The 19,558-nt window shown below is 44.8% G+C and overlaps 2 protein-coding genes across 2 annotated transcripts; both read right to left on the minus strand.

The window, feature by feature from the left end:
* Positions 1–13,482: 13,482 nt before the first annotated feature.
* On the minus strand, positions 13,483–17,731 carry LOC123129212 (G-type lectin S-receptor-like serine/threonine-protein kinase At1g11330). Its single transcript, XM_044549452.1, has 7 exons — positions 17,455–17,731; positions 15,454–15,552; positions 15,190–15,371; positions 14,607–14,817; positions 14,272–14,509; positions 14,022–14,172; positions 13,483–13,923 (listed from the first exon to the last, which is right to left on the minus strand). Exons 1-7 carry the CDS (start codon positions 17,681–17,683, stop codon positions 13,621–13,623), a joined length of 1,413 nt encoding a protein of 470 aa, XP_044405387.1. The 5' UTR covers positions 17,684–17,731; the 3' UTR covers positions 13,483–13,620.
* Positions 17,732–17,911: 180 nt separating this feature from the next.
* On the minus strand, positions 17,912–18,721 carry LOC123129213 (S-locus-specific glycoprotein S6-like). The gene has a single exon (XM_044549453.1). The coding sequence runs from the start codon at positions 18,719–18,721 to the stop codon at positions 17,912–17,914; it is 810 nt and encodes a 269-aa protein (XP_044405388.1).
* Positions 18,722–19,558: the final 837 nt, after the last annotated feature.

The following is a 19,558-nucleotide window of genomic DNA, read 5'->3' on the forward strand; positions in this document are numbered from 1 at the left end:
TATGAAGAATGTATTCCCTTGAACAGTATTTCATCCATTTGGATTTAGGTGACATGTGTGGTGGCACGAGAAAATGGAAGGCCCTAAGCTGAAGGAGAGCATCAATTGACATGAGTGATAAGCAATATCTATTAGAAACACATACTATCAGGCTAATGCAAACCACTTGGGTATGAAGTATACTTACCACAACTTTCTATGTGTTGACTTGTGTTTTCTTGTTAGTAAAAGAAACATGCCGTTTTTTTGTGGTTCATGGATTCATGCTCATTGTTGAATTATTATCTAATCTGCAGAAGCATGTCTTATTGCTTCTCATTGTCACATGATTTATAATTTATAACTACAATTATTTAAATCAGTATCTTGCACGAAGTCCTCACATCCAGCTTGATCAAAGATTCCACTGAGTTTATTTCTGTCGCGCAATGAATAATATCAGTAGATAGATATCCCATTTTTATGCAATTAATTTCATGAAATAAAACAGCGCTCATCACCGTCTCTGATGTAATCTTAAGTGCACATGCATGGCTTAATATCACTGCTATCTCGTAGTTTCACATGATATTCAAGTTTACGGCATATAGTACTTAACATATAAGTTGTGTCATAGTATTAGTGTCGTCTTTGGTTGTTTCCTTTCTTGCATTTTCTGATGACAGTGTACATGCCTAAACATATTCGATGTTGTTGATTTTTCTGTTGCAAATATAATATTTAGTAATTTAATGTGAGCCCTTGCAGGTCCAATTAAAGCTATTTGACCAGAAGCTAGGTGATATGTGCTCAAAAGAATCTACCCCTGTTATGCATCAGTTTTTTGCCTTAACATTGTTTCTGCAGTTACGCTATATATATTGTATTAACTAAATTTTGAATATGATGATTAAGGAATTCATCTACAATGAGGAACTTACTTCACGACAAGGAAGGTCCAGTGGTTGGGCGACAACATGTGGAAGGATAATTACTGGATACATTTTTTTAGCGAACAACTGCGGAGCGATTTGATGTCTCAAAACATGTAAGCTGACATACCCTCCATGGAATGGAATGACTACAAAAACTTTTGTCATTTCATCTAAGAATATTTTAAAATAGTTAATAAATCATACAGACTTGATATTTTCTTGGTCTCATGCAACTATGTGTGGTTTCTTATTTTACTCAACAATCATCCGTGGCAATTATGAGGTATTTTTCGCCATTTGTACGCTATCCCTTAATTTTACTATGAATATATGAGAGTACACACCAAGGGGTTCGCAAAAAGTACAAAAAAACTAGGAGACAAGGACGAGTCACCTTATGAGGTGATGATGTAGGAGACACAATGAGGTGAAAGAGACATGATGGACATAGAAGAGTAAACCCACGAGGATAAAGAGATGTGATGCACTAGAAGGAGGAACTCTCTGGCTTGATGGCGAAAGTAAAAAAGAGTATATATTTCCATATTTACACAATTTTTGTAAAAATAATAAAAAATGTACATGTACAAGTGCTTCTGCTCTATGCGGAGTTTCATTCATAATTTTTTTAAATTCATGAGCTACATAACAAATATGTAATGAATTATAGGTCCACATATTTTTATTTTCTATTTACTCCACAAAATATCACGTTGCTTCACAGAATTACACATGTGGATAGTGAAACATGCCTAATGGTGGCCTGGCTCCAGGAAGACCGTTCTGAAAAATTAGTTGTGTGCATCCCAAAAGGAATTATAGCAAAATTAGTGAATAGACATACACATGTATACTACATAGCAAAATTTTACAACAATATACTTTCATATGTGGCATACAAAAAATAAAAAAATGTGTATTTCGTAATGGACAGAATAGTGTTTTTGTTGTTTGGCCAGAATTCTTGCAAATCACATTATTTAAACAAAAGATCACTGTTCCCTAATGAACACATAAATTTTTTCACAAAAAGTGTTTTGAATATATGTTGTTTGGAACTTACGAATATGATTGTTGCTTTTGTTTCAAAAGAGGTGACTCCTGGAGCTCGTCGGCCATAACACTACTAGGAAAAAGGCTACTAGCAGCGCGGGTACCCGCGCTACTAGTATCGCGCTACAGCTAATAGTTAGTAGTAGCGTGGGTGCACCCGCGCTACTACTAAAAAGTTAATAGTAACGCTGGTGCACACCCGCGCTACTACTATTTGAACCCACGCTACTACTATCAAAATAGTAGTAGCGCTTCTAGTATACTAGGCGCTACTACTATGCTAGATAGTAGTAGCGTGTAGTTTTGCCCAGCGCTACTACTAACAAATTATAAATTAAAAAAAATAAAAATTACGTGCATTATTCATAGATAGAAATCAGGGACACGTCCAGTGCAAAATAAATTAAACACACACAACCGAAGGTGGCTACCTTCCCTAGTGTTCCACCACCAGCCTAAACAGACCACTTCTCTACATTTATCTACCAAGGCTCGGAGTTCAGACGCCGGAGGACCCGAATCCTCCCTCACCCCGAAAGATGGCGTCGTGGTCCTCCACCTCGGCGACATCCGGCATCGTGATCACATGGACGATCATCCGTGCGGCGCGATCACATGGACGCCCACCAGGTTGTCGTAGTCAGTGTCAATCACCCCTACGACCACATCGGGAAAGTGAAAAATTGTAGTACGCATCAGAGTTCAAATCCGGTAGGGTATTTTCTTTCTTTTTAGCACATGCACATGCATCAATAGTAACAGCCGGAGGCTAGCCCTTACTTTTTGCACGAGACATGAAGAAGGCCAGGTCCCCTCTTTGTTGCACGAATGAATCAAAGGAAGACACTGCCACAAGACATGAAGAAGGCCGGGTCCCCTCCTTTTGTAAATAGCTCAAGTACCTGAAGTTGCAAGGAATCTTAATACAATGAACTCATAGTAATGCATAATAACAAGAAAAAGGAAAAAAAATCATGAATCCTAAAGAAAAAGATCATTATGTGAGTCAAGATAATGTGGGCAACAATATTCATTAATAAGAAAAATGGGCTGAGATTTCTCAAGTGACATGTGTTTCACCAACAATGATTAATGACGAGGCATGTAAGATTTACCTGCGCAGCATCAGCATACCCTCTGGTCCTTGCAAGAACTTTAAGACCAAGGTTCTAGCTTTCTCCCCACTGACTAGCACAAGTGCAGCGGCACCGTCGCTGTACATTAACCCAAGATCTGCTTTTCATAGGAACAGTAAAAGCTCTACTTAACCCAAGATCTGCAATTTTCGGTATCATCTTCTCCTTGTCAACCAATAGATTTTGGGGCTTTAAATCCCTATGATATCAAAGAGGAACAATCGTAAATCACATTAGCAACAATTGCAATATGTTGTATGGGCCGATAAATACATCAACATAAATCAGAAAACAAAGGTCTAACCGATGAAGGACACCATGGCCATGGCAGTGTGCAATTCCTTTGCATAACTGATACAAAAAAACTCTACAAGAATGTAAAGAAAGTTGTCTATTAGCCCGAAACAGACCTATCAAAATTAAACTAGACTCTGGCATCTGCTATCCAATGAAAATTAACGATAGCATCCTCAAAATAAAGGCATGAAGATGAATTGATTCCAAAGCTAACAACAAATTAATCTGTACTTGAGTGTATGCAAAACAGAGAACGCAGCAGCAGTCAACATTGAGTTTCAACCATTATACTAGCACCACTTAGTTCCTAATTTAGTCTCCTGCAACTAGGCTAGAGTAGTAGAGTTTGCATATTTTTTGACGAATTCAAACCAGCTACAAATTTACAGTGTAGTTCGCTCTGATTGCATGTCAATGTTCTGCACGTTTCCGATGCAAAACTCAGAGTTCAGAATGGGCATATATGAGGAAGTGCCAAGTCCTCAGATCGATGGATAGGAGACTCAGCCGACGTAGCATCGGCAGAAAGCCAAGTGAGCAGGGCAAGGGCAAATCAGCCTCAAAACTAATTAAAATCGCTACCTTGACGACCTGAGTTGGGAGCGGCTTAGGGGCAGGCCCACGGCAGTAGGCCTTGAACCTGTACATATCCTTGCAATTTGACTCAAAAATAAAAGCAGGGCAGCTTAATTTCAGTTGCCACAACCAAATTTTTCAAAAATTTGCCACCCTTTTCTTCTACATCGTAGCGCAGAAATCTACTGATGTGTATGCGTATGCTTGAATTTTTTTTGAATAAACTAAGCACAAGCATACAATCTCCTAGTATAATCAGTACACCCATGCGAGATCCAAAGCTATGAACAGAGGACAGCCACATCTAGAACATGACAGATCACTCAGGAAACTCCCTAGAATTCCGTGCAATTTGTGCAACCGTGGACAGAGTACACGCCCAGAGGGCGGGCAGCGGGGTAGATCTCGGCTCAGCTTACCCGGTCGAGCTCCCGGAGGAGGGAGAGGCCGGCGACGGCGAAGTAGGCGAGGGTGAGGTGGTTGACCTCCTACGTGGCGTAGCCGTTGGGGAGCTCGGACGACATGACCTCCAGGAACGTTGCGTGGCGCGCGCGCGAACCCGGCCGGCTCCTCCTCCTGGTCCCCCATCTCCGGCGGTCGTCGGCCGTGGAAAGTGAAGGCCTCTCTCTCTCCTCGTCGCCGTCGATTGGTCTGACCGGTTTAGGGGCACGAATCCTGGCGCGCTTGGGACATTGGGAGGGGGCTGAGATGAGGTGACGGTCCCTCGGGGCCGCCGCGCCTCCCCACCTCCATGTCGCGGCGGGGAGCAGGCCGGGCTGGCCGTCGCGATGGGCCTTGTCGGCTGGGCGGTGGAGGATCCCGGCATGGATCGGAGAAAGGGAGAGACCCCGTCGGCAGAGGAGATGAGAGGAGGTGGAGGGGATGTGAATCAGGGGTGGGTGGGGTGCGGGAGTGGGTGGACTGGGACGGTTGACGGGCTGGGGGATGGACTGAAAGGCTAGCGGTAGCGGCAGGGTATCTCACCGGTGCTACAGATATCCACTTAGCAATAGCGATGGTTTAAAACCCACGCTACTACTACGGTATGTCCGCGGGGCACGGTCGAGAATATTTACTAATAGCGTGTTATTTTTTGCCACGCGCTACTAGTAAATAGTACTAGTAGCGCGGGTCATTATAGCGAGTTACTAGTAAATAGTAGTAGCGTGGGTAAATAAAGAGCGCTACTAGTAAGCATCTGTGTATAAGCTTTTCCCTAGTAGTGTGAATCCGCACCACTAGTGATCATCTATATACCCGTCAAGAAACCTTTGGGTCGGCCCATGAGTAATTAATAATATGCTAAATACCTAATTAGTTATGGGCCAAAAACGTGCAGTCCACTAAGGCCTTATACAATGGGAGGTGTTTAGAGAGGTGCTTAGAAAAATAAACCGAGTTTTTCTGAAGCATCAGTGCCTATTTCTATAGGAGAGACGCTTAGTTAACCGTCTACCCTGTATAAATAAGCATCGGTGCTTAAGGAAAGCCTGATTTATTTTTTTAAGCACCTTCACTAAGCACCTCCCATTGTACAAGGCCTAAGGCAGATACGTTGCTTCGTCGATAGATCACCGGAAAAGATGAAGGGACGGCGGTTTTTGAACGTGGTGACGGAGAGATGCCGCGACGGATGGGTGCTGAGCCGCATCTTCAACCCCACGAAGCACCTCTTCTACCCATCCACAGCCCAAGCGCTGGAGAAGGAGGGCACGTCGGAGGAGGACTACGACGGTGTCTTGCGACTGCCCGCGCCCAGCCTCAGCTTCAAGCCCTCCTCCCTCCCAGGCTACTATGACATGACGAGCTTCGAGTTCTTGCCCTTCTACCATGGTACGGGCAAGGGCGGAAGCGAGGAAAGGATCTTCGGCGTCCGAGGCAACGGCGAAGCAAGCATACCGAGACGCGCTACCACTTCATCAGGGAGAGGGTCGAGAACGGCAAGATCATCATGGAGTACGTGAACACCGACGATCAGCTCGTTGATATTCTGACCAAATCGCTCGGGCGAGTCAAGTTCCAGGCTATGCACGAGAGGATCGGGATCGTCGACATCAGGAACATCTAGATTAGGAGGAGATTGTTGAATAATCTAGCTGTTAGTTTTCAGTTAGTTAGTCAGATTTTTCTGTTAGCAGTTTTAGTTAGCTGGACTAGCCGGATCCTGCCCACGTTTTGTGTGAGGCCACTAGCTCAACACGCCCTGGTATCGTTGGATGGCACGATCGCGTCCGTGGGGCGTGGCTGAAGCCACGATCACATTTGCTTCTTGTATAAGTTCAGAGATAATCAAGAAAAGCAGTAACACTTTGCACTGCGCAAAACTCTCTCTCGTTCACGGTGACACGGTCTCACGTGAAATCTGCAGCTCTGACGGCTGCGGAACATGCTCTACGACACCGACGCTGGCAGCGCCGAGATATGCCCACCCTCGACGAGCCCAAGGGGTATTTCCCCGTCTCCCTCTGCGCCTATACAGCCGCCGACCCTACCCGCCCAGACACGCTCTACATCATGGACAAGCAGGGCAGCTGCTTCGAGGCCCTCGTCTACGGCGACCCCAACCCATCGCCGCTATGCAAGTTCACTGATCTCATGGATAGAGACAGATGCGTGCGGCACTGGCGCCAGCTTCCTCCACCGCCCATCCTGGTTGACGACGGCGGCTCCGTCTATGCTGAGTCATACGCACTGCTTCACGGCCACGGCCATGGCGGCGACAAGGATGCCTCCAGTAGCGGCACCACCACCACCACCATCTGCGTCTCGTTTAGCATCAGAGCCCCGTCTGGCAGCACCTACTGCTTCGACACAAGCACCGGCCAGTGGACGAAGGCCGGCGACTGGACCCTACCCTTCTGGTCCCGCGCCCTTCACGTCCCCGAGCTCGGCGACGGCCTCTTGTTTGGCTTCGAGAAGCCAGGCTTATTCCGACACTCACTCCGCTTCAGCGTTGTGGACGTCTCGGGCATTATGAGGATGGACGGGTCAGCCCCGACGCTGCGGCATGCGTGTGTTGCCATCGACCCAGCGTCAAGATGACACCAGGAGGACTACAGCATTGTGTACCTCGGGGATGGCAGGTTTTGCATCCACAAAAGCTTCGGCATCATGGAAACGGACGGATGAGGCAGCGGCGAGGAGTGTGTTGACACGGTGGTCCTGCTCACCGGAGTCGAGGTGGTGCGAGAAGGACCCAACCTGCGGATGATCAAGCACAAGTCCAGACGTCTCGACACCTACATCAACTCCGTGCTCTGAAATCTATTATTTATTTTGATACAATAATTATCTGTCAGTTGAAAATTACTGGACTGATAGTGATGAGATATAACAATTCTTGGCTATTTTAACAATTCTTATATATCTGTTATTAACACATGTTAGTATTTGAATGCCCCAAAGGAGCAGATATATAACACAAAAAACAATCAGCATAGACGAAAACTATACAAATATGAAGAAGGAGATAATCTCAAATTGGAGAATGATGAGATTTTGTTTCAATTCTATAACAACTCTGTTTCTGTTACCAAAAATACCCAGGCAGGAGATGTGATGATATGTGCTGCAAATGGCGCATCAACCAGGGTTGTCTTTGCGGCTATCCAAAACAATGTGATTTCGAGACACAAGTAAAATTACAGTATAATCGTCAAAGAAAGTCAATCTTCAATCAATGAAGCAATTCGGTGAGAACGTCTCTTGGCTGCTGCGAGACGTACAGGAAAAGCGGAAAGTTTTCACTCCATTTTCATCCCTAATTATCGCAGTATGCAGAAAATCAATTAAAATGTACGAGCAAGATAAAGTAGTTCTGAGTTTTGGTAAGCTAAGAACCAAATAATATAACTTTTGGCAAGAACATAAGTGTATAAAATCAGAATAACAGGATGAGATGCCATCTGAATTAATAAGTTACGCGAGGAAAAAGAGTTCACTCTGCTGTTTTTGTTTCCATCTCCCTAGAGTTATTGACATCAAGTTATCTTCTCTCTTCCTTTGTGTGAGACTGCATATTCCAGTCAGATCCTACATGAGCTTTTTTACGTACATAACTGAACAAAGAAAGAAAACGGGAAACGGGTAACAGGGATCATATAAACTTGGCGGCGTGTCTAGAAGCAGCAATCGTAGCCACACCCCTGGACGGCTAGAGTAGAACCTGCAGTACAAACGGAAAGGTGAGGACAGGGAAAGGGGAAACAGCCGGGGCGAGCCTTAGTCACAAATTGGCATGTGGAGACTCGATCGTGTCCTCACCTAATCCCCGGCCGGCGATCGATTATTGTCGAAAACATAGACACAAATGCAAGAAAGAGAATGAAAGAAGGGCACCACGAAGAATGTATTGTAGTAAGTTAACATAAGCACAAATGCAAGAAAGAGAAGGAAAGATGGTTGTTAGAAAACTATGGGCAAATAAAAAAAGTATAGCCAATTCATGCAAAGTAAAAAATAAATCTCACATTCTCACTTTGAGCAAGACATTACAACAAACATGTCGTGGGCAATTCATGCAAAGTATAGTCAATTTTTTTAGATGCAAATACATGTGTACTGAATCAAAACTCATTACATTCAACTACCAAAAACATAAAATGGCATAAAAAGTTTTTAAAAACTACTAATAACATGGACCCTTGTCGCTTGAAAGGAATTCAAACTATTGTAGACATGATGCTTGTCGAAGCCTCTTTGCTCCATGCATTTTGTGTTCGATATCTTGGCACGTCATGTTCTTTCACAAGCCCAATAAGATATGACTTCATCATGTGATTCCACTTGATCTACTACAATTCTTGGTGGTATGACATCGAAAGTGCAATTTTAGCATTATAAGCTATTTCTCTCTAATCCATGTAGTCATTTGGTAACAGGAAGATGGGGGAAAATGATTAGTTCCTATCGCCCCGCCGCGTTGACGACACAAAGCTCCTGTTCAACACAAACCGGGGCGCAATTTTCTCGTGTTTTCCACGCCTAGGGAAATGATGGGGATCCCTTGCTACCAACAAGCCCCGAGTGGCTAGTGCTCGGGAATCGATTGGGGCAGTTGGAGAACAGTCGATTCAATGTTGTTGAGTACTGGATCGATTGTATTGGTGGCCGGCAGCGTGCGTCTAATCTATGGGCCTTAAGTGCAATTGTGCAAACGCTGCAGCCCAGCCCAAACTTCTTGTTGGGATATCCTCCTCATGTGGGTTGTGAGGAGATGACCATTTGAGGCCTTTTAGGCAGCCCAAAGAGGTGCAGAAGCCCACTACCCATTAGGTTTATGACCTAGGGTCATTTTGGACTTTGCACATGAGTGGATGGGGATGCTTTACCCTCCATCCAGCAGCCACCATCAAGAGTGACGAAAATCAGTTCATCCTCCAAGAGAGAAGAAGAGAGAAAACTAAGAGAGCAAGGGAAGAAGAGGAAGATTGAAGGAAGAAGCAAAGGGAGCTCCTCCCCAAGGTTGTGATGGTCCAGATCCACTACCTTGTCTCCTTCAAGCTTCGGTTCCACCATCTTTGGTGAGATTGTTCCAATCCCTAGTTCTTGAGCCCCAAATCTTGTTGTGTTCATCCAAGATTCAAAAATCTTGATGTATGAGATCCTCTAGTGCTATCTAGAGAAGAACTTGTTGTATCCCACATTTGATAATAATGGAAGAGGATTTGGGTGGCTTCGGCCCGTGGTTTTCCCCCTCAAGTTGGGGGGTTTTCCACGTAAAAATCTGGTGTCTCTTTGTTGATGCTTGTTGCTTTCCAGAAACTTACTCCTACCACAAGACACTGGGCTGAGGGGTGTCGTGCCTACTAAGTAGCATTTTCTGCCTCCATATATGCTGATGCATATATTTCCTTCCGTCGTAAGCAACGATCCTTGAGTTAGTACATGATGTGGTGCTGAGATTACCTTGTTTCCGCTGCAGTTTTCAGTTAACCACAAGTGCATTAGTGTGCTAATTCCCAACAGAGTGGCATGAGAGCCTTGGTTGCTTAGAAGGTTTGCAAATTCCAGCTGCTTGATTGTTGCTGGAAGAGCTACTCACAATGGCTTTGGAAGAAAGCGCTACTACAAGTGGCATGATAAAACTTGATTCCTCCAATTAGTCATTATGGAAGCCCATGATGGAAGACATCCTTTATTGCAAAGATTTGTATGAGCCAATTGTGAAAGATAAGATACCCACCGGTGTCACGGAAGAAGAATGGAGAGTGTTGCACAGAAAGGTAGTAGGTATGATTCGGTTGTACATCAACCACAATATTTTCCACCATGTTCCAAATGACACAAATGCTTATGAGATGTGGCAGAAGTTCAAGTCTACATATGAGAGGAAGACATCAATGAACAAAGCCTCGGTGATCAAAAGACTTGCCAAGCTTGAGTACTGAGATGGCACAAGCGTGATTGAGCATTTGAATGTCTTCCAATGCCATATAAATCAACTTTCAGTCATGAAGATCAACTTTGAGGATGAGGTGCAAACATTGTTGCTGCTGAGTTCCATGCCTGATAGTTGGAACATGCTTGTTGTGTTACTTAGCAATTCAGCTCCGGATGGGAAGCTGACTTTGGAGATGGTGAAGAACAGTATGCTGAATGAAGAAGGCAGAAAGAAGGAAAAGGGTGATGCCTCTTCTTATGATGCGTATGTGGCTGAAACCCATGAAAAGAATGAGAACCATGGACGCAGCAATACAAGATTTTAGCAAGGCAACAACAAATCTAGGGGGAGATCAAAGTCAAAACAGAGAAAATATATTACTTGCTTTCATTATGGCAATCCGGGACACATAAAGAGCGAGTGCAGGGAGTACAAAAGAGAGCTTGCAGAGGGGAAACTCACAAAGAAAACGGAGCAAAAGGCTGAGAACAGTTCAGCGATGGCAGCAATAGATGAAGACTATCTAGTCATCGAAGATGAAGATTTCTATAGTTGTTCGTGATGATGCCATGAGTTGGGTTGTGGATTCAGGTGCGTCCTTCCACATCACATCACACAAGGAGTATTTCACATCTTACACTAGTGGTGTTACTGGCCAAGTGAGGATGGAAAATAGTGGTTCGTCAACAATTGTTGGCAAGGGCTCTATATGCATTGAAACAAACATAGGTTGCAGATTGGTGCTCGATGATGTGAGGCATGTTCCTGATATAAGGCTGAACTTGTTGTCAGTGGGCAAGCTTGATGACATCAAACATCCTAGTTATTTTGGTGAAGGAAAATGAAAGCTCACCAAAGCCTCTTTGATTGTGACTCGAGGAACTAAGCAAGGTAATCTCTATGTGACTAAAACCAAGTTGTGCAATGAGGTGTTGAACATTGCTGAAAAAGACACTTTGGTTGAATTGTGGCACAAAAGGCTTGGGCATATGAGTGAGAAGGGTATGCATACTCTTGCTCACATGGAGTACCTTCCTGAGTTGAAAGGTATATCCTTAAAATTCTGTGCACATTGTTTTGCTAGCAAACAACATTGTACTAGCCGAGGAGCCCAGCTAACGCATGCCAAACCGCCACTCCACGAGTCGTCAAATCCGAGGAAGACAAACTACAGAGGGCCTCAGCCGGATGCGTGAAGGCCGCTCGCCGCCCAGCCGTCATCATCGCTAGCCATCACCATGAGCAATCGCCGCACTGCCATGCCCGCTCCGAAGTGAGTAGGCTGCCACACATGGAACACGAGCATGATGGAGGAGCCACGAGGAACCGGCGTTGCGACACTCCCGGACCATCTCATGCACCACACCATCCGCCACCATGGACATCCAGCAAGGACCATAGGAGAGGATGGCGAGCCAAGACGCCCTGCTACCGCCGCCGGCCGATGGCGGCAAGGGGAAGGAGTCGAGCAAGCAGTTCTATGGGCGGGATGGGTAGATGCGACGCCCAAGTCGCCCTGCTGGGCAACGGCGCAGGCAGTGGCGGTGGCCAGGGGTTAGTTGTGTAGTCAACGGACTACACAACATTTTGGCATGTACTAGTAGACATCAAACAAACTCGGTACAAATTTCATACAAGCATATGTATTTGACATCACAACTTTAAATTGACATCACAACTTTGAACTCCTGGCTTTGCCACTGGGTGCAGGGTCTGCTTTGATCTTTAACTCTTTTATTAAATAGAAAACACGAGTGCTTCCTTTTGAAGTCATTGTTTGAACATGACGGTTCTGTTAGTTTGAGCTACTACCACTTGAAATGGAACCAAGGTGATACATAGGACTTTTCCCGTGCAACATGTTCCAATGAGCAACGCTTTAAACCCGATAGCCAAGCAGGCCTAGGTAACTAGTTCGGTCTGGTTTTTATGGAACATGTGTGGTAGCATAATTTCTGGATAAGTCCATCACTCTCTTCGATATAGGCATAGTGTCAGTCATATGACTCTTTTGTTGCCGATATTTCAATTTCTCTTTATCTATTTATCGGACCGTTGGTGTTGAGTGTGACCATGTTAGCTATCCAGAGGTCGAGTGTTGTGCATTATACTTTGTAGCTACTTGATGCTACATTTTAAGTTAAGAAAAGTGCCCTTTATCCACACAAAAAGGCACAGGGGCACCCACATGTACGCATGGCACTAGCGCCAGCTCTCTCCGGGCCACCCACCTGGGACACCTCCATGGCCATGAGCAGCACCATCTGCGTCTCCTTCGGTCGTTCATCGATGAAAGGACAGGGGTCTGACCCCACCGACACATATTTCTTCCACACGGGCGCCCGCAAGTGCACCAAGGCCGGTGAGTCGACGTTGCCCTTCCTGTCCCATGTCTTGCATGTCCCTGAGCTGGATGATGACCTCATGTTCGTCATTGAGGTCTTGTCTCACCACCATTTCTGCGCCATAGACATATCCGGTGTCAGGACGGACAAAGCAACTCCTATGTTAATGGTATATGCGTGGCAAGACATCGGCCCGGTGTCAGGTTGGTACCCATCACATGACAGTCTCGTGTACGCCGGGGAAGGTTCTGCATCTACGGAAGGTTTCACATAATGGACGAGGTCGGATCGGAATGGGACATCAGCGTCTCGGTGGTCTTACTCGCCGGCCTCGAGGTGGTGCGAGAAGGATCCAGGACCCGGATGGTCAAACACAAGTCCAGACGCCTCGACTCCTGCATCAACTCTATTCTTTAGTGTATCTAGTAATTTTTTTATTAGAAAATCTTTGCTACTCAGGCTTAGAAATTACAACAATTGCTTTGTATCACCCACTCGGAGTAGGTCAGATGGCCGGGGAATCAGCAGAGTTTTGTTTGTTTCAGTTAAAGACATAGACGCGAGATGCAATGTCCTGATTCTGAACCAGCCAATCGAAACCCTTGACGGTGTAGGTGCTACAGCCCACTATCTCAAGATTCAGAACCTGAATCCAGAACTCACTCTGTTACCATCATAAGTTGAAGACACGCACGCCTAAATATGATGGAACTGCTACTGTCGGAAAATTAGGCAAGTTTCATGATTAATTCTAGTAAATAATTCATGACTAATTCCAGTTCACACCGAGAGTATACAACTAGCTTTTCTCATAAAACACACTCACAAGTATTGCAACCACGTATGCAAAGTCCAGTTCACACCGAGAGTACACCACTAGCTATGGTAAAATTCGCACATACTAAGTTATACAACATCTAACGACCCTCTAGTGTTGTGATGCTCATTGCGTTTATGGTATTTTGTATGTTCTCCCTTGCTTCTCCACCTTCACAATTACTTAGAGGAAAATATACAGGTTTCTTTGGAGTTGGAAGTGATGTGTTTTCATTCTCTAACATACGCATAACAGATGAAATCAGTGGCCTATTGTTGGGATGATCTTGAACACACAAGAGCCCCACATGAATACACCGTACAACTTCATGAAAAGGACAATCCACAACAATTGAAGAGTCCACTAATTCAGTTGCTTCTCCATCTTCCCATATTCTCCATGCCTGACGAATAAAACAAGTCAAGATAAATTTAATAAATGCCTTGGGTGGTAGGGGCGATGGGAGGTAGTCGGTAATTACATAGGTTATGCAGTGCTTACATAAGTTATAAGGCTACAAAAGTTTGTTTTGAGCTGAGGTGAGCTGATCTTCAATCCACTAACAATCTCCAACAAAAGAACACCGAAGCTATATGTGTCCGTTTTAACAGAAAAGGCACCTCCCATCGCATATTCAGGCGACATGTAACCACTTTTTAAAACAATCAACAAATGAGCAAGGAATGTACAAAAATGCATCAAACCATGAAAAGTATAGTGTTAAGGGTTCTCTAGTTCACCAATTACTTACTATGTTCCAACGACCCTTGTAGTGTTTGCATGATTCTGGTTTGCACCAAAGATTCTTGCCATACCAAAATCTGAAATTTTGGGAGTCATTTCCGCATCCAGCAATATGTTACTAGCTTTGAGATCTCTGTGAATTATTGTTAATCTTGAATCTTGATGGAGATAAAGAAGGCCTCTTGCTATTCCTTTAATTATTTTGAACCGGGTCGACCAATGGAGCATGTGTTTTCGTGCATCATCTTTCATGATCAAATATGAAACAAAGCTTGTCATCATGAATATCACTTTGGTCAATGCAAATATTTAGCGATGTATGATCAACAAACTAGAACGTACCAAAAATAAAGGCATCCAAACTTTTGTTAGGCAAGTACTCATAGATCAATAATTTCTCATCTTCCTGAATGCAACACCCAAGAAGTCTGACTAGGTTCTTGTGCTGCAACTTGGCAATTAGAACTATTTCATTTTTGAACTCAACTATACCTTGTCCAGAACCCTTACTAAGTCTTTTGACCGCAACCTCATATCCACCTTCTAGGATGCCCTGCATGAAAAAATATTTGTTAGTTATGTAAAACTTGGAAACACTTTTTTTTACTCCTATAGTCACCCCTACACACGAAGAAGTGTGCTTTAACCAATTTCCCGTGTACCCCAAAATATGATAACTAGTACAAATTCAACTCGTCTTAAATCTTGCCGATTTGCACAATATCACATCAATATGGACATGTTCCACTCATTCGACATCCACTTCGAGATGTAATAACTACTTGGTCAACAAAGCTTATGGTTGGATAAAAAAATTGAGAGTCAAGTGTCTATTCTGGAATTGAACAGTAGTTGAAGAGTAAATAAGATTGGCTTGTTTTTGTACTCCAGAGCATGTTCTACTGTAAGTACCACTTCTTATTACCTTGTAAACTTTTCCAAAACCTCCCTGTCCAAGCAAGTTGGAATCGGCGAAAAGCATTGTTGCTGAAAGGATGTCTTCATAGCTAACAAATGGAAATTCTGTATTTTCGCCTTTGAGTTCATCGGATGTGCTAAAGTATCTTTGCATTAGTTTCTTCTGGTTTTCCTGCTCTCTCCATTTTCCTGCAGGTTAAGACATTCATTTTTCCCACAACACTTGCACTGATGTCATATGTGAAAAAACAGAGCACATTTGTTACTCCACCTCTGTATTTGTATGTCCAAATGAGGGCTATGCATGTCAGTAGCAACATGAATGCTATAACCGGGAGTAAAATCTTTAGTAAACTGCTCTTTTTGTCGCCTACAGAAATGCATGAATCGGAAGTTTAGGATCCACACTTGCATATGAATACCATGTCAGATATGTCAAGCTAATTAAGTACCTATACTATGGTAATTGCCGAGTACCTGAACTACTGTGGTAAACGAACGACTTGATATTCTAGAAAAAGTATTTGATCTTGCAATATGCCCGCACTCCAAATTAAATAGTTCATTGGCTACTGTCAATGCAAGAAGAAAAATGCATATATTGTCTTATGGCTTTTGCAAGACATGAACTCTGAAAATAATTTCCAACGTGCTTGAAAGTGAAGAGTAGGAGCTGTATAACTTACCTTAGTAATCAGAAAACATATCTTATGTATTTATAGAATGATGTTAAAAGGAATGTTATGTTCTATATTCGATCAAAAGGATCTTCCAAGTTACCCCCTTTCTCTTCTCGAAAACATAATGTTTTGGATATGGAAAACTTTAACAGGTCACGCGTGATTGTTGCCCGATTCAGTTCAGATTTCTCCTTTGTTTTGTTTGGTTTGTTTCGTAATCCCCTTCAATCTACCTTATCTCGAGATTACCTGCGAACTTAACCTACTATATATTGTTCCATTGCCTCCTCTTTCTCCATAGCTAACGAAACCAATCTAGAAAATATTTTCTTGAGCTTGAGTGCGGGCAAGTCATGGTATAGTCATGGGCTGAGAGGCAAAAACATTAGCACACATTGTGAGGGGCTGCAACAGTGCAGGGTATAGTCCACGCATCCTTGCTTCTGTGTGTCGTTGTGTCGGCCCAATGTGAGGGGCTGCAACAGTGCAAGGTGCCCTGCCGCGGAGCTCCTTCCGCGGGGGAGCAGGGTGCGGCGGCCTCCTTATTCAGAAGTAGAGGCGTGTGAGGGCAAAATTAACAAATTTGACCTCAAAGCTTAAGTATTTCATAAACTAAATTGTTTTTGAAACAATTTCACACCGCTGACTCTTTTGTGCAGCGCCCGACAGTAAGGCGCTGCACTCTAGTGTGCAGCTCCTTACAGCTAGGCGCTGCACAGTGTAGTGCAGAGCCTAGCTGTTAGACGCTGCACAGGTGTGATGCCTAAGTGTTAGGCGCTACATAGTAGAGATGCAACGCCTTGCTATCAGGTGCTGCACACTGGGGGTCATCTGTGTGAAATATTTTCAAACACAGTTTAATTTGTGATTTGTGAAATAGTTTCGCTTCAATGTAAAATTTGTGCCTTTTGCCGCGTGTGAGCGGGGGAAGGTCCACGGACAACAAGCATGTGCACAAATGAGGGAGCAGCACAGAGTGGCAGCGCCAGGGAGAGGCGGCGTCGTCCATTGCTGGGTCGCTCCTGTCGTGGACGGGAGCACGACAAGCAGCACGGGGCGAGCAACATCACCAGGGAGTGGCGCTGAGCAGCAGCCTGTGCACGCAACTATTCAATGGAATGCGGCACAGAGAAAAGGTTGGAAAGAGATGAGTGTAAACGCTGACTGGTGTGGGCCCCCAGTGCAGCTTAAGTATCTTATGTAATGGTGCAATAATTTGGTGCCATGTCATCACTTACGGGTGGCCCCCCATTTTAGTTCTAGTGTCAAACAGTGCTAAGCGCGCGCTTAGTGTTATTTGCAACAATCTTACTATGAGCCAGTGTTTTTTTCTCCAAAAACAAAATTCGGTGTTTATTTGCAATATCCACCACAGTTGGGGTGGTTTTGCTCTAAATACTCCCCCACTTCACTTGGTTCACACAAATTTTTTTCCTTAATTTAGTCCTCCTACATCGTATGCCATATGTCCAGACGTCTAAACTATTTAAGAAAACCATGCTGTTAAATTGATTTACGATGTTTTTCCACAAAATGCAGCTTCATATCACAGCAAGCAAAATAACATAAGGATAAAATGGGACAGTGCATACCAGGAGACTCAGCAACGCGAAGGTATAGATTCTCGCCAACCTCAATGTACTTTGATGTATCGATAAGCTCTCCTATCCAAACCAAGCACCTTGTCGGGTCAGCCTCATCACCGGCACCTTTCATGTTGGCATAAGCATATGCCGTACATGAGCAGTTGTTGCCGCACTCGGCGGTGCACTCATCGAAGCTTCTGTTCTTTACATGTAAGAACTTGTCAGGGACCTTCATCCCAGGCAAGGATATGAAGTGACTTTGCTCGCCACAATTCAGTTCTTCTGTTCGCCGACAACCTCTTGAAAAGTTTAGACTGGTACTAGGCTCGAACCCATAGAAGCATTGACATCTCGGGACAGTACTAGTAAAGTCGCAATAGCTGAATGGGCCACATGCGGCGTAGAGCTCACAAGCAGCTCGGGGCCTCTCAAAAAGGACTGCCCACGATGATAAGTGGTTGTTTCAGCTTAGACACTTCAGCATGCCTGTGTATTCAAGCGTCAAACGTGTGAACGGTAAACCATCAGAGACAGTGAACAAAAGATATGATTCGTCTCCCTGGTTGATGACTGTTTCGGTCACGAAGGAGCTGGCGTTGCTTAGGTATGTGCCACCAGGCACCGACACACCACTCAACACATCGCTGCGAAGATATGGAATGGTCCCGTGCAAAATCAGCCTTTGAAGTGTCGGCGAGCTAGGGTCGGCGCCGCCTGTGAAGTCCCCAGAGGAAGGGTCATCCGAACCCTTCCAAGCAACGAGCCCCCGGATGGCTTGTGCCTTGTACCTCAATAACTCTCGCATTGTTGGAAGTATTGTGTCGGTCGGGTGATCAAAGCTCTGCCATATGTCGGCGGTGTTTGGCAACCGAAGGACAAAATTCCCCGAGTTGACTAGCAAAGCGTAAGCTCCGGCCCCTCCCGGGGCGATACTGCTTGTAGCCCTCCAAATATGGCGGCCTTTGGAGTCGGACAACACAAGATCAGAATTGGTGGTGATGGAGAGCATCGCAGATGAAGGGGTGTTGATTGGGTTGTCTCGGTTGGCTACCCACACGACGGTGCGTGGTCCAGGAATGCCGTGGTACCGTATGCCAAGGTAAAAGCTCTTGTTGGAGCTGGTTGTGGAGAAGAAGCCGAGAGCAAAGTTCCGGCTCTCTGAGATGAGTGTGTCGCCGTGGGTGAGTGGCTTTGCCCGTGTGAGCTGATCGTCTGATTTGCAGAACGAGCTCAAAAATTGGAGGAAGAAGATGGGAATATAGTGCAAAGCCATTGTGCTGTCTCCTTACACCTTTTTTTTGTGTCGAGCTAAGAAAATAGCACGCTGATATAGTTGAGGTTCCGCTGTAGCGAGTGGATAGGAATTTTCTGTCCGTCCAACTGAAACTCTTCTCTCATTAGTGAATGGGGAGAGTTTCAAAGTCTGAAATTAATGTCCCTGGAAACAAAGTCTTCTGAAATTAATAAGACCAGTGATGGATGGATAAAGACAATGAAGTTGACCTAGACAATAGCATGGAGAGGGATTGGCCAGACGACCGACACGGGTCTTTCACGGGCAAAGGAAAAATCATTACTGCTCGCGAGTCGGATGCCGTAGAGAATCTCGTACGCAGTCGATCTAGGGGCTTGACAGCCACGTCACAGAGGAGCCTGCTGGTGATATTTTTTTGTTTGAAATGGAGGAGGACCCCGGCTTCTGCATCTGCATCTGGACGATGCATGCAACCACTTTTATTAATTATTACACAAGACCTTACAAAGTTATACAAAAGTAAGACTAAAGCCACCGTCTAAGCAACATCTATCACTACTCCTATCCAGTTGATAAAAGGATGCTGATAGTCTGGGCCTAATACCAAAACAGACCTCGCAGTCAAACCTAACATCTAAGATCTGAGGTCCCAACCAGGACGCCTGCCAGGTATAGGGCACCCATCAGTCCGGCGCACTCCTCAACCTGGACGCCTGCCGGGTATGAGGCCGCCGCAGCCATCTGTCACCAATCCATCTTTAGTGCTATACTGTTGCACGTACCTTGCCCGTTCTAGCTGCCGTCGACGCCACCACGACGCCAGACAACGCCATCATCATGCGCTCATCCATCATC

Source organism: Triticum aestivum, chromosome 6A, assembly GCF_018294505.1.
Source record: "Triticum aestivum cultivar Chinese Spring chromosome 6A, IWGSC CS RefSeq v2.1, whole genome shotgun sequence".
Classification (NCBI taxonomy): Eukaryota; Viridiplantae; Streptophyta; class Magnoliopsida; order Poales; family Poaceae; genus Triticum; species Triticum aestivum.